The 14,820-nt window shown below is 51.1% G+C and overlaps 2 protein-coding genes across 3 annotated transcripts in view; one reads left to right on the forward strand and one right to left on the reverse strand.

Annotated features, from left to right (window-relative positions):
• Positions 1–14,820, reverse strand: part of LOC117892042 (prolow-density lipoprotein receptor-related protein 1) — a 53,706-nt gene that overhangs the window by 9,220 nt on the left and 29,666 nt on the right. Inside the window, exons 2-12 of one of the 2 annotated variants that reach the window (XM_034797968.1) lie at positions 6,237–6,368; positions 6,042–6,164; positions 5,696–5,947; positions 5,334–5,618; positions 4,896–5,272; positions 4,082–4,833; positions 2,941–4,020; positions 1,119–2,877; positions 764–1,059; positions 337–692; positions 11–276 (exon numbers count right to left, since the gene is read on the reverse strand). In XM_034797968.1, coding sequence (XP_034653859.1) covers positions 11–276; positions 337–692; positions 764–1,059; positions 1,119–2,877; positions 2,941–4,020; positions 4,082–4,833; positions 4,896–5,272; positions 5,334–5,618; positions 5,696–5,947; positions 6,042–6,164; positions 6,237–6,368 — 5,678 coding nt within the window. Of the gene's footprint in view, positions 1–10; positions 277–336; positions 693–763; positions 1,060–1,118; positions 2,878–2,940; positions 4,021–4,081; positions 4,834–4,895; positions 5,273–5,333; positions 5,619–5,695; positions 5,948–6,041; positions 6,165–6,236; positions 6,375–14,820 lie in introns of both variants that reach the window. The other variant, XM_034797967.1, reaches the window with a different exon arrangement.
• LOC117892043 (protein nemuri) lies at positions 10,497–11,286 on the forward strand. The gene is made up of 2 exons (XM_034797969.1): positions 10,497–11,160; positions 11,206–11,286. The coding sequence occupies exons 1-2, from the start codon at positions 10,536–10,538 to the stop codon at positions 11,277–11,279; spliced, it is 699 nt and encodes a 232-aa protein (XP_034653860.1). The 5' UTR covers positions 10,497–10,535; the 3' UTR covers positions 11,280–11,286.

A 14,820-nucleotide genomic window follows, 5' to 3' on the forward strand; every position in this document is an offset into this window, starting at 1 on the left:
AATTCCCTACCGATTTCGGTGGCGTGGGCTGCTCAGCTGGATCAATAATCTCCACCCCTTGCAGCACATCAATCGAGTAGAAGATGAACTCTGCCCGCGGTATGCAACGTGTGGGGTTATGGGGCTCCACATCATAGCCAAGGGCACAGCGGCAGACATGCTCCGTGGCGGAAGTGGCCAGGCACAAATGCTCACAGCCACCGCGCAGGGGTCCGGCACAGGTGTTGGTGCCTGTCTGGGCATCCGCATAGAACATTTTCATGCTCTGAATGCTCTCTGCAAACAAACCAGTCATAAATATAGTGGAAGTGCATTGATTTTTTGTGGATTTCCTACTTGTGTTGACCCTCAGGAAGGACATGTTGGAGCAGGCCTCCTTCTCGCAGTGCATAATCACACTCTGAATGTTCTCGGGAAAGTACAGGGTGCCATTGTACACGGTCAGCGAACTGATGGACGTTATCTGGCTGGCCACCAGCACCTTGTGCGTCTCATTCCTGGGTATATCGTAGTACGCAATGCCCGAATTGTCGTACGCGTAGTACAGTCGCTGCGAATCAAAGTCCATGGTGAGACTCTGCAGCGCATTCTCGTGCTCATAGATCAGCAGTCGGCCCGAGCCATCCAGATTCGATTGCTCCAATTGCCACAAGCTGGCATCCGGCGCAGAATGAAGCCAATACATTTTTCCACTGGAACAACAGAGAGACAGAGAGAGTCGCTTAGAAGTTTGCTCTATGCGGTTGGGTGATTCGCCACTTACTTGGCTGGATCGAGGGCAATGCTATCCACCATATTGAGATCCTCGTGAATGTGCGCGACATACTCGCCCTTTAGATTGCTCGCGAGAATATTGCAACGGATCTGGCCCGAGGAGAAGTACATGTGCCTGGCTATCCAATCGATGGCAAAGCCATAAGGCTTCTCGATGTTCGTATTGATGATGGGTTCGATGAGGCCATTGGATATGCCAGCGCTGGATATTTCGTTCTGCTGGATGTCCGACCAAAAGATGCGCCCCTCATCCACCAGGAAATCAATGCGTTGCGGTGCCACGAGCTGTGGATACATAAATATTGAGCGATGGCGATCCATTGGCTGTGTGGCAGCGTACTCACCCTTGGGGATTGCCGTATGGTGGGGATTGTATGATGATTCGGCTGGTGTAGATCAATGCCACGTATCTCATCGACCATCACAAAGAGCAGCACCTGCTCATTGGGCACACAATTGCGCTCATCGCTCGGATCCAGGCGCATCACATGCGGACACTCGCACTTGAAGGTTCCCCTGCCGCTGAGCAGGCAAAGATGCGAGCAGCCGCCGTTGTTGTCGCCACAGGGATTCCGCTCCCATGGCTGGCGACTGGAGTGGAGCACCTGAATGCCAAATGGCTGTGATTGGGTACGCTGCAGCACCTGCACATCGCTGCCGTTCCACTTGTTGGCCCGAATCACAGACGTCGTCCGCCAATCCGTCCAGTAAACGTAATTCTCGAAAACAGAAATGGCAAACGGATGGGAGAGTATGTCCGGCTGGCGGAGCACCACATGGTGCTCGGAGCCATCGTACTTGATGCTGCTGATCGACTTGGACTTGGCATCCACCCAGTAGACACGCTTCTGCGTAAAGTCCAGGGTCAGGCCGTTGGGCCAGCCGGTGCTCAGCTGCCAGCTGGTGGATATGATGCGTCTGCCCTCGCCAGCCATGGAGGCCCGCTCGATCCGCGGTGAATTGTCATCCCAGTCGGTCCAGAAGAGCAGGCCCTCGCGCGGATCCAGCGCTATGGCACGCGGACTCTCCATGTTGCCCGCAATGAGGGTGCGCCGGAAGCTGCCGTTCAGTTTGGCCACCTCGATTTGGTCCAGATTCGAGTCGATCCAGTAGAGGTTCTTGCCCACCCAGTCGACGGCCAGTCCCTCGGTGGTGGAGAGCCCCGAATGGATGACAGCCTCCACATTGCGCAGACTCTCGCCCACCAGCTCTCCCCTGTAGATCTTGTCATCGATCACATCCGTCCAGTAGATCTCCACACTCGACTCGTTGCTGTACAGAAAGTCCAGGGCAATGATGTTCCTCAGCGACGTGTACAACGTGCCCACGGCCATTGTCTTCAGGTTGATGCCCTTGATGTCCTGCCGATTGGTGAATATCACGAAGGGTTCGTCGGGTGCGGTGCTCTTGCAGGTGAATTTGTCGTAAGCGAGATCGAAACCCTCCAAGCAGCGACAGTCGTAGCCCTTGCCGTTGGTCTGGCACACCTGGGAGCAGGTGTCCCAGTGATCGCAGGCGTGCTGCATGTTGCAGCGCTTGCCATTCGGCTGCAGGAACAGATGGTCCGGGCAGGAGCAGATGTAGCCCTCGGGCGTGTTGTGGCAGTTGTGGGAGCACTCGTGGCCATGCTCGCACAGCTTATCAGCGCACAGGAAGCCCTCGTCGGTGGTGTCCTCGCAGTCGTTCTTGCCGTCGCACAGCTGCGCCACGGATATGCACTGCCTGGAGAAGCCGCACACTCGATCCGGATGCTCACAGATGACCGTTTCGTTCATGTCGAACTTTGTCGCGTGTATCGTCGTGCAGTTGGACTCGTCCGTCTTGTCGTAGCAGTGCGGTATGCCGTCGCAGCGCAGGAAGTCCGGTATGCACTCGAATGGATCTTGGCAGGCAAACTCGAAGGCTGCACACTCGCCGAGCTCCTTCCATCCGCTCACTGGGTGATTGTCGCTCTTGGTCTGATTGCAGTTGGCCTCGTCGCTAAAGTCCTCACAGTCGTGGATGCCATCGCACATGTGCATCTCCCCATAGCAGCCGATGGGCCGGCAATACTTTTCGCCATGTCCGCACTCCTGATCGCAGCCAAATTCATCAATGTTGTTCCTACCAAAGGGATTGGGATGAGCAAAACGTCGAGCAGCAGGCAATATCTCATCGAAAACTCACCCACAATTGTCGATGCCGTCGCAGACGTCGGTAAATTGACGGCACCGCCCGTTGCCGCAGTCAAATTCCGGGCACTTGCTGCCAAAGAAAATCTCCGACGACTCGTCCGAGTTGTCGTCGGGGCCACAGTCGACGACGCCATCGTTGACCCACGTCATCTGGATGCAGCGTCCGCTCTTGGCGCAGGTGAACTCGTTGCTGTTGCAGGTGCTGTGCTCGCAGTTCGCCTGATCCGATCCGTCCGAGCAGTAGGCAATGGAGCTGCAGAGCAGCGAGCGCTGATAGCACCGCCCGTTGCACACAAAATTATGATCCTTGTCGCAGTTCTGGGGATTGCAGGGGCCCGTCGCATCGCTGCTCTCGTCGCTGCCATCGCTGCAGTCATCGAAGCCATCGCACAGATCCTTGCTGTCGATGCAATCACCCGATTTGCGGCACTGGAAGGCCGACGAGCAGTTGCGACGCCCCGGGGCGGCCACCGTTGATGGCGCCAGCTGCGGTATGCAATGGGTGCCAGTGCCGTTGAGGGTGAAGCCATCCGGACAGCGGCATATCGCTCCTTTGGGCGTATTCAGGCACATGCCCGGACACTTGGACTGCGAGCAGGCGCTGGGTGTCTGTGGCAGCGGTTGCGTGGCCACATCAAAGACGCGCAGATCCGCCGACCGTCCACTCGTCTGCAGATGCACCGTGGAGCTGAACGTGCTCGTCTGATTGCCATGGTGCACATGGAAGCGCCAGATGCTCGAGTTCTTGGTGCCCACCCAGTAGATCATGCCGTTGTGCTGCACCATCGAATAGGGATGGAACTGATCCGACTGGAAGAGCACTTCCCGTGCCGTGCCATCCAGCTTCATGCGCTCAATGGTGCCACGCAGCGAGTCGCACCAATAGATGCGCTTGCCACGTCGATCCACATCGAGGCTGCGCGGCCAATGCATGGCCATCTCGGTGGTGCCCTTGGCCAGCAGCTCCTTGTGCGTGCCATCCATCCAGGCGCTGTAGATGCCTGCCACACAGGTCTGAATGGACCATTGCGACCAGTACAGCAGACCCGTGGTGGGATCCAGTTCAATGGACCTGCAAGAGAACCCAAAAAGTAATAATTTTGTGAGGCAAAAGGCAGATGTTGCACACTCACATTGCATCGCATTCGGTGGCAAATGTCAGCACTTTGCTCATGTTGCGCAGCGGTGCAACATGCAGCTGCAGATTGGTGGCCCAGTACAAGTGATCGTTGATCCAATCGTAGGCCATGGCATGCACCCGCTGGAGGCCATGGGCCAGCTGACGTGACACACTGCCATTCAGCGACTGGCACTTGATGCTGAAGCTGGGCTCAGACTCCACCTCCAACGGATCCAGATCGATGTCATCGCGCACCACATAAAACACCGACTTGGCCCGCACATTCACATCGATGGTCTGGCCAATGGACGCATTGTAAATGGGCACCATCAAGTCGGGCTGCTCGCCGAGCTGCTCCAGCTGCTGCACCTGCTCCGTGCCCAGGGGCACGCCAGTGATGCGGCCCAATCGCTTGTCGCTGTACACCAGGAATTTGTCGTGGGCGGCCAGCAGGCAGGTCGTCTGATTGTGCAATTTATAGCCGGCCGTGCACAGGCACTTGGCGCTGGCAAATCCCCGCGTCCACAGCGGCACACAGATCTGATTGCAGTCGCCATTGTTCTCGCGACACGGATGCGCCACCTCGGGCTGCTTCTGGCGATGGTAAATACGAAAATTTGTCGCTCGCGTCACATTCCGTCGCAGCAGTTGGCTCTTGTGGCTGAATCTGTCCAGGCTGACGATGACATTGCCCGTCCAGGGCGACAAATAAATTGTGTTCTCAAACACCTCGATGGCCTGCAGGCTCCTCAGCAGCACGGGTGACTGCAATCGATGGGACACAGGGTATCAGAGTGAATCTCAATTGAATCGACTTCAAATCTTACGTGTGGGAACTTCTTGAGGGTCCAACGATGCTGGCCCTCGTAGTCGACGCGCTCGATCACATCCTCGTAGACGTCCACCCAGTAGACATGCTGATTGGCCAGATCGAGGCACACGGTATTCGGATGATAGATGTGCGCCGTGACCAACGCGGTGCGATTGCTGCCATCGAGCAGGGCGCGGGACAGACTGGGCGTACGATCCGTGTAGAACATGTAGCCCTTGGTGGGGTCGAGGGCCAGCGATTCGGGATCCTGCACTTGCTGCAGTATCTGACGGCAAAAGGTCATCGTGTTGGTGCAGAAGAACACCAGGCCCTGGTCCTTGTTCAGCAGATACCAATTACCCGCTATCCAGTCGAGATGCAGCTCCAAAAAGGCTGCAAGAGAAACGGAAAATTGGATCACAAATATGGCTCACACTCTGAGCGCTGGACTCACATTGCTTGGGGGAGATGAGCGGGGAAACGGGCAGCGTCCAATTGTCTTTGGGCTCATCGATGCGCTGGCAGTGCAACCGCAGCTCGTGCCTGCTGCTGTGAAGGGCGCAGATTGTCCGGTTGCGGTGCCACACCTCGAAGGCCTGCGCCTGGGGCATTGTCAGCGTGGAAAGCAATCCGCGCGTTGCCTCCTCCTTACTCGCATTCGATGGGAGCTCCAGCAGAGATATGTGCAGAATGGATCCATTGGAAAAGAGCATCAGCGTGGCTGGCCCCGCAGTGGGTACTATAAATGAAGTAGGGCGGGGATTAGCTTGCAGCTACCAATTACCCGCGCACACTCCCATTGGGGGATATACACACCATTGATGGCCCGACAGCGTCCGCCCTTAATCTTGTCGTAGCCCGAGACGCAGGAGCACTCGTAGGAGCCGGGTGTGTTGCGGCAGAGCTGGTCACAGGTGCCCAACTCCTGGCACTCGTCGTGATCCACGCACCTTGTGGAGTTCATCGACTCCGGGACCTGACCCCCGGGACAATAGCAGCGCGGACCATGCGGCGTCAGCTTGCAGTTGTAGCTGCAGTTCATGGCTGCACAGGCAGCGTCTTGTTTATCTGTTTTGGAGGGGATTTTGACCAGAGAGAGAATGAGCCAATTAACTGCAGTTTTCCCATTTGGCTGCTGGCTGTTTGGCTCTTGGCCACTTACCACATTGCAGCTCATCGCTATCACAGTCCCAGTGGCCATCGCAGAAGCGCGACAGCTCCAGGCATTCCCCATTGAAGCATTCGCCCTCGAAAACGCGACACTGGAGTGCCTGAGCATCGGTACCTGGTGGAGAAAAAGGGGAGTGGAGAGTTTCGGTACAAAAAGCGTGCATTTGAGTGGTGGGACTTTACTTACAGTTCACTTCATCGGTTAGGTCCCCGTCGCCACAGTCGTACTCCCCATCGCAGCGCCAGGTTTCGGGTATGCATTTGAGGCTCGGCACGCAACGGAATTGTCCCTCGTTGCAATAGGGACCCAGCAGGGCTGTCGCTGCTGCAAGCAGAGAGGGAGGGAAAATAGTGCAGGATTAAGTACTTGGACACAACCGTGCAATAACAATAACCGAAAATGAAGATTTATGAATGAGGGTGGAGGATGCTTCTGTGGTTTGCTTTTGGGCGGACACTGCACTTCTGCACTTCTGGCTTTGCTGCAAATCTTTTGAATTATATACCAAGGAGAGGCAGCAAAAGTTGCTACAAATTCAAGGGTAGAGAACCCGCCCATAGAGGTATTGGGAAAAGTGCATTCAAATGGAGAAAAACCGTTACGATTGCTGAGTTTGATTTACCCATTTCAAAGCGGGGAAAAATGCAACACGCTTGCCCACTCCTCATTCATTCATTCATTTTCCACTTTCATTTATCCAAAAAGTTTCTTTTAATTAGCTCTGTGCTTATTTTTGTTCTCCTTTTTTATATTCCTCTAAAGAGGGTCCTGCAAATACGCTGTTAATTTTCTGTTTTTTTTTGTTCTTTTTTTTTGGTTGAGTTAACTTTCGTTTCCAGTTGGAGGCACTCCCCAGCGGCACTTGCGAATGTTTAACAATTGCCCTATAACATCATTTTGGAGCACATTTTCGGGGGCATTTCACGAGTTGATTAAATAAATGCCTGGACTCCACTCCACTTGGTGGCTGGTGGGCCAGCCACCCTTTGGGGATGGTTCACTGCAGCCTTGACAGTATTTTTCGCTACAGTTTCACAAATGGCAAATAAAAAATTTAAACTTTCTCGCTGGACCGACGGTGTCCGCATGCCCTTGGGCTTATTATGTAGCTGCCTCGTGCCTCATGCCTCATGCCCCATGCAAATTGCCACGCAAATACGGGACGGACATGGCAACATGGCTGCCAGCCATCGTCCAATTCCTGTCTCTGGAGTTTAACCTCTTGGCAGTTGGAATATTTTTGGCCGTTCCCATGTGTCGCCAATGTGGCTTTTATGGTTATAGTCGCGCATGCCGTGGAGCACCACCTTCTCCCCCTGGAACAACATCCAATCCAATGTGCTACCCATCCAATTCGTTGTCATGGCTCGGCTTGGCTCGGCTTGTCATTGTTGCCTTTGATTTCAACGTGCGATGGTGTTGGGTCTGGCTGGCTGGGGCTTGCGACGTTATTTGAATTCTTTTTCACAAATTGTTCCTTTCTTTTGTGCCACAAGCAATTTGCATCCTCCGAAAAGGAAGATATTTTCTAATACATACAAACAGAGTGGTGGCAAGAAAAGCCAGGAAAATATTATTTTATTGCTGAAGAAAGTTGTAAGGAATGAACTTGCGATTTCCAATGGGGACAGTTTTATAGAGTCCTTGCAGACTGGTGGCTCTTGTGGGTCACATTCGCTGCACAAATATCCCATAAGCGATGGTCTACTTTCGTTTCGAGTGACAGCACAAATTCCTCTGTTTATATTCAATAAATGTTACCCATGAAACTCAACTTATTCGTGTAAAAAAAAATCACTAGGCAAAACTTTTGTGTCGTTTGTGCAGCAACGAGGCCATTTTAAGTGTGATATATGTATGTAGTATCAAGAGACAAACTTGCTCGAGTATGTACATACATACATATGTATATGTAGAGTAGATACATATATGTATATATGACAACACTTTATAAAACTTTGCCACCGCTCATGGTTGGGGGGGGGGATGTGATAGTGAGTGCTTCGAGTGTTCTCTGAGTGCATTCGCAGTTCACTTTAATTGAAATTGCGAGCAGAGTCGAGCAAAGGCGACGGCCTGGAAGACTGGTGATGAGGGGAGCGGTGGCGGGGGGTGCCCCTGTTTGGCAAATGGCGGGAATGATGATGGCAACGATGTGCCATGATGCCAGGCACATTTATTATAATCTGTTGCATTAATATTTGCCGACAATTTGTCGTCTGTTCTGTCACTCCCATCCCTTGCTCTTTCACTCTCTCTCTCTCGGTCGCTTTCTCTGTTGCTCTGTTTTTATCTCCATCTCTGGCACTGCTGCAGTGCCATAAAAATTAAATTAAAAACGCCAGAGAAGAACTCTCTGGGCCAAACCATCAGCAGCAGCAACAGCAACAGCAGCAGCAGCAGCAATTGTTGCAATTCGCACATTTTCTTGTTTTTATTGTGAAAAGACAGCAGCGGACTGCCAAAGGAAATTACACTTTTGGGGACACTGAGGCTGTGGATACACACTGGCAGATACTTTGCAATAAATCTAACCCTCTATCACACAGTGCTCACTCGCTCCCATGATCTTTGTTAGACTCTAGCCGTGTACTTGGGTCATAGATATATTTGTACATCCTTTCCCATCTCGCAACACACAAAATCATTATACCCCGTCTGCAGAGTATATTCAAAAAAAATGTCTACACATTAATTTAGTGGAGGGGGTTTAAGTGGACGCCACAACGCCACAGTCATGTGGCTTTTTATCCCTGTTGCAGCTCCTGTTCCTGCTTCTGCCCCTGCCGCAAAGTCAACGAAAATCCAGGGCAAACGCTTGAATTTTGCACTGACATTCAAAGCAGTGTTGGCTTTTAAAGTTCAGGGGCTTTCAATTTTCGTGCAGTTCCAGCCTAAAATGGTTCAGGCCACTAATTGCATTTGCCATGGTCTCCCGCGTCCCCCGACCCACTCGTCCACGCGTTTCGCTTCAGCCCAGCAGGCTATTTGGGCGGGGGGGTGAAGGAAAGTGCTTTGGCTAGCATTTTGTGGGTTTTTAGGAGACCATCAGCAGCACGCTCCCCGCCTGCACCTGTCATTAGGCCATCAGACAGGCGATGGGCCCACCCAGAAAAAGCTGCAAACCAAACAGAGGAAAACCCATAATAAACCAATCACCTGCTGCTAATGTCCCCGGAGAGAGGCGAGAGGGGAGTGGAGCGGTGAGTGGAGGGGAGTGGTTTTTGAGTGGGGTTTTTGTGGCTATCTCATTGGAGCCGTGTCCAAGCCACACAAACATCGAATCGGTATGCAGGCAACGACCCAACGAGCCATCGTTGCCTGCCACATAGTATGGGAAATGCAATCGGACAGATGATGGAATAATGGTCACTCCTCAGAGTGCAATGGGAAAAGGGGCAGGCTTTGCAGGGGTAGCCACAGGCAGGACATGCAGTACAGGAGTCGAGCACATGCAAATTCTTGTGCGAATCCTAAAATGGCAATAGAATTCAATCAATCCAGCAGCCAATGGCCACAGCCCACAGATAGCCATAACGAGTAATAACCATTTAAAGGGTGAAAAGTCTTTCAGCAAAAGATGATTTGCAATCAATGCTAATAATTGGCATAATGACAGGCAATTAGCTGCCGAAGCCACAATTGAAATTCGAATATTAATTAATCATATTTGCCATAGAGACATTTCCTTTTGCGGAATGGCTGCTCTCTCCAATTATTTATACATTTTCTTTCCCAATCAATGGATTTATTATTGTGTGTAATTTATTCAGTATTTATGCGAATTTCATAACCAAACACAAAACCACAGATTTTCCATTGATTTTTCGCTAATGCGCAAAAGCCCCAAAAAAACAACATGCGAATGCGATGAGCCGCGCCCCACCCCCCACGTTAATATTCTACTCAGCCTCTGGCTCAGTCCCTCCTCCTCTGTCGCTATGGTAATATTTTGAAAATATTCCAATGTTTATGCAGTTGCTGGCCCCTGCCCCTAGCCCGCTGTGGTACGTGGCAGTACGTGCCCACAATTAAACATTAAACATCAACCCGAAAGAACAACTGTACAGAATGTCGGCCAACTGTCGGCCAACTGTCGGCCAAGTTGAAGTACGTGACTTTGGTACATTGCATCATTAGAGCCCCCGGGAGTCTGCAGCACTTCCGCCCGTCTCCGGGGACTGCGGGGGGGTTCATTGGGGGTTCGTTGGAGGTTCGTTAAACAATAAAAAACTAATTTAAATTTGCTTAGAGCATAAATACGAAGGTGTTGGAGAACTTTTTCGGGGGGGTTTCCGAGCCAACAACTTTTCCCCAAACAAACAGAAATCATCATCAAATGTTGACACAGCAGCAGCAGCAACAGCAGCAGCAGCAGCCGGTGGCAAGTGACAAGTGGGTTTCTTTTTGGCCAGAAGCATCGCATAAAAGCCATGGCCAAGTGCCAGAGAAGCCACACAACAAAAACCCAACAACATCGACATCATGTCTCTCAAGTGGATCACACTGTGTGCCCTTGTGGCACTACTCAGCATCGGCACCGGCAGCTGGGCCAAGCCGGGTGCCAGACAGAGGCACAGGACCATTCAGGCACGGCCCAGCAAGGAGCAGGTACCCCAGAATCTGCTGTACTATGCCGATGCCATCGATGATGATGATCAGGATCAGGATGATATCCGCGAGCATGAGGAGGATATTGACAATGAAGCAGCCAAGGGCGACGAAGAGGAGGAGGTGAACGATGCCAACCAGGAGCTGCTTGACCTCAAGGCAGAGCAGCAGCAGCCGGAGGAGGAGGAGGAAGAGACTGCAGATGATCTGCAAAAGGCCGATGAAGATGCCATCGATGAGCAGGAGGCCAACGAAGTGGTAGAGCAGGTCCTGGAGCTGGTTCGCCCCGAGGCACGCGCCCGTCGACGTGGAAGCCGTCGCGGCGGACGCCGAGGCCGCGGACGTCAGAATCGCAGACGTGGCGGCAATCGCCGTTGCGGTGGACGCGGAGGTCGTGGTGGACGTGGACGACGGGGACAGCGCAAACCGAACGTGTCCAGGCGCAACGGCAACAAACGACGAACGGGCAGCAACAAGCGCCAGTCACAAAGGAAACAGTCCAACAACAACAACAACAAACGCCAGGGAGGCAAGAAGCCGTCCACCAACAACAACAAGAACAACGAAAACAAGCAGCAGACTAGTGGATCAACCAGCAGGCACATAATCGCGGCTTAAATTCGTGAAGACTTCTCCGCCTTCTTCTATTATAACAAAATAAACCAACAAATTCTTCCAACTTTGAATTCTTCATTCAGATCTGAGAGGGTCTCAAGTCGCGGGTATGCGCACTTCCCAGCTTTTATAGTCCGTGGTATCGTTAAAGATTAAATATGAACCAAAGTATTTGATATTCACAGGATAATGTCGTCGAATCGTGGTCTGCTTTAGCTCCGCCGGACAATCCGATTTCAGGACACAGATCTTCCGATCACCGTCGATAATGTAACCCTCCCGGCACACACACGGTCCACCGCACTCGTTCGAACAGGTTTCACTCACAAATTCACAGGTTTCCGGACAGGCGGGGGGACACACGGCCAGGGTTCCATTCACTGTGCAATCGACTTCCGCATCATCAGGCATGCTGAGAGATGCAACCACTGCGAGCAGGTGGCAAAGCAGGCAGATATATTTCCACTGCAAGTTTGTCATATTTCCCAATGGGTTGTCCCAATGGAAGTGACATTTTCTTTGATACGCGAGCGGATAAAAGTTATGGAAATTAGTTATGCCTTGCGGCATTACGAATTCAATTGGTTTTACATTTCCGCGTGAATCACTGCTGTCCCTTCGCTTATGGGAAATTTGGTAAAGCAAAAGGAATGACATGGAAACGGGTGAGATATGGGGAACACTTTCGTCCTATTTCTTTTGTTTCCAATTCATCTGCTAGTTGTTTTATTTCGTGCTTATGGTTATTTGTTGGTTGGCTTTTTGGTGGCTTAGCGCTCACATAGCAGATAACCCCCTCCATATCAGGCGGCTGATCTTCAAATATTTCAGTTTATATCCACACTGGAATTCGCTTTATTGCAGCATACTTTTCGGGGCAAATGTTTTTAGCGCCAGAGAAAGTTTTTATCGCATCCACATACTCTACATTTGTACATTTTTCTGTGTATGTGTGTGTGTGTGTGTGAAAGAGAATTCATGTGGCAGGTAGCACAACCACAAGTCATAAATTTCACCAGCGATTCTCCTTTTGTTATAGCTTTTTTTATGTCCTTTATATTTGTGTGTGTGCGTGTGTTTGTGTGTGTGTGCATGCATGCATGACCCCATAAATTATGAAACGCTGCAATTTCGTTTAGCGGCTTTTGCACTGTTCGAAATTAGTTTTACGCCTCTTTTTTTATACCGATTTAGTTTATAGTTTTTAGAGCTTGTAGCACATGAAATGCATGAATATAATGTCTGCACGACAAGTACAGTACTGAATAAGCACTCAACTTGCTCCTGTTGTGCCACCAAACTGTGACTCCGACAGCGACACTGACTCGGATTCAGGTTGCATTGCAGCTGGTGGTGCACTCGATTTCAGTTTTGTTTTCGTTTAAGCTCATCTCTGGCAATGGCTGCTGCCTGCTTGCTGCCTTGGCCATTGAGTTCGTTTACCTGACATCCTCGTTTGTTTTGGGGATGTTCCCGAGAATGAACACATTCATAAATTACTCCACGAAATGCTCTTTCTCCTGCTAAGGGTCCCCCCAAGCTCCAGTTCGCTCTGAAATTTAAGAGATATTCCTGCCGAGAACATCTCGGACTGTGGCTCTGCTCTGTTTACTCTGTCTACCTGTAGCCAATTTCGAGCTTCTCTTATCTGTCTGGTCTGCTGTTGGCATTTGGTCAGCCCTGTCTATGGGAATGACGGCGGGGGGGGAGCACAGGTTGGGGAAAATTGGCACGACTCTATGGTGGGTGGGTGTGTGGATTGCTGTACGTACAGACTACTGGCCTTCCACTGTTTTCTGTTCCTGTCCGGATGTCTGCCAGCCGCCTGCCGCTTGCCACTGACGTTTGCCAAATCAAATAGAAATTTTAATTGACTCTCGTTGGCTCGTTCTCAACCTCTCACTACCGGTACGTGCCATCGCTTTATTCTCGTCTGGCCTTTGCGTTCGAGTTCAGGTTCAGTTTCTGCTCCGTTCCCGAGGTTTCTTCAATCTAATTTGATAGCTCTCCAGTCACATGGAATGTGCTTAATATTTTGTAGAGCAGCTTTCAAAGCACGCGCCTTTACCGACAAAACTTTAAAAACCGTTTGCTTTACCTCTGCTCTTTCTTTCTCTCCCGAGTTGCCTGTCACCGCTCTCTTACTGTAACTCTCTCGTTCCCTTTGTGCACCCACAGAAAGTCAACTGAGATCGCTTACTTAAAGCTCACCTCCAATTCACCTTGGAGTAAGCTGCATCGAAACTTCCTACGGTTTGTCGCTATCTCACTCTGCTCGCTACCTGCCTCTGCTTCGGCTGAAGCTTCGGGTTCGTTTCTGCCGAAGTTCTATGGCTTTGCTGTCTCTCTCCGCTTTCGATTTACTTGATCGCGGTGCCTTTAGTTCGGCTTCTGCTTGACCTTAGCTCTGTTCTCTACTCTAAAATTCGATCTAGTCCACATTCTGCAGCTGCCTATGCATATTGGGTAGCAGCTCAGCTCTCTGCCACTGCTTTGCATTTGCCTGCCTCTGGCTGTTGCTGTTGCCCTCGCACTGCTGTTGCCCTCGCACTGCCGTTGCCCGTGTTTCTGCTTGTTTTCCATCAAACGCCAGAGGGAAGAACTTAGAGACCACGGGGAGCAGAGCCGCGAAAGCGGGTTAAGCGCCTTTTGGGCTCGAAGCTAAATTTGCATTTGTCGTCGTCGCCGCCGCTGCTGCGATTTATGTGGGCGCACGCGGAAAATTGCCAGCAGCAACAGCAGTGGCGGCACCATCAGATTCAGGGAATATCCTTCACTTCACCTCTCTCTCTCTCACTCCCACCACTTCGATGGAGTCCTTGTTTGTCAACAAATTTGCATGATTTTCTTTACTTTTTCTTGTTTTGGGGTCAAAAATGTGCATGTGTGTGGGTGAGAGTGTGTTTGCATATGTGTGTGCAACACTGTTTTTCACTTAATTAGCGCTCTGAATGACGCGCTGACAGTTGCCAGGAGTGTACGTGCCACAGCCGCGGGGCATGCAACAACATACAACAGTGCTCTGTCATCATGGCAACTGCTATTGTTCTTGTTCTTGCTGTTGTTGTTGCTTTCGCTACTGCAGTTGCCATGACAGTTGTGGCATGTGCCCAGAGACGCCACAGATTGCGGCCAAAGTTTGAGGTTCAACTGGATGCCCAGAGTTCAGCATTGTGGGCCAGTTGCCATATGTAGGTTATTCGACTGATGAAGGGCCACACAGGGCACATGGATACTTGAGGGCAGGCACTTGTCCAGCACATAATATACCCTCAAAATGCATCTTGGCGATGCCAACAACTCGGTAATAGATTTACAATCAAAATGTAGAAACTTTAATCGATTTCCAAGGGTGCAAAACATTAAACGGAAGAGTGCCTGCCCTGACATTAAGTGTTGCAAAACACGGAAAGGCATTCAAATTAATTGCCGGGTGGCTGGCACGCAAATTTAACGATTGAGAATAAAGCCACAGAGCCACAGAGCACTTTGCCACATAAAATGGAGTCCATGAATGTCGTAAACATTTTCACACATCTCAGGA

The sequence above is a fragment of the Drosophila subobscura genome, chromosome E (genome assembly GCF_008121235.1).
Source record: "Drosophila subobscura isolate 14011-0131.10 chromosome E, UCBerk_Dsub_1.0, whole genome shotgun sequence".
Classification (NCBI taxonomy): Eukaryota; Metazoa; Arthropoda; class Insecta; order Diptera; family Drosophilidae; genus Drosophila; species Drosophila subobscura.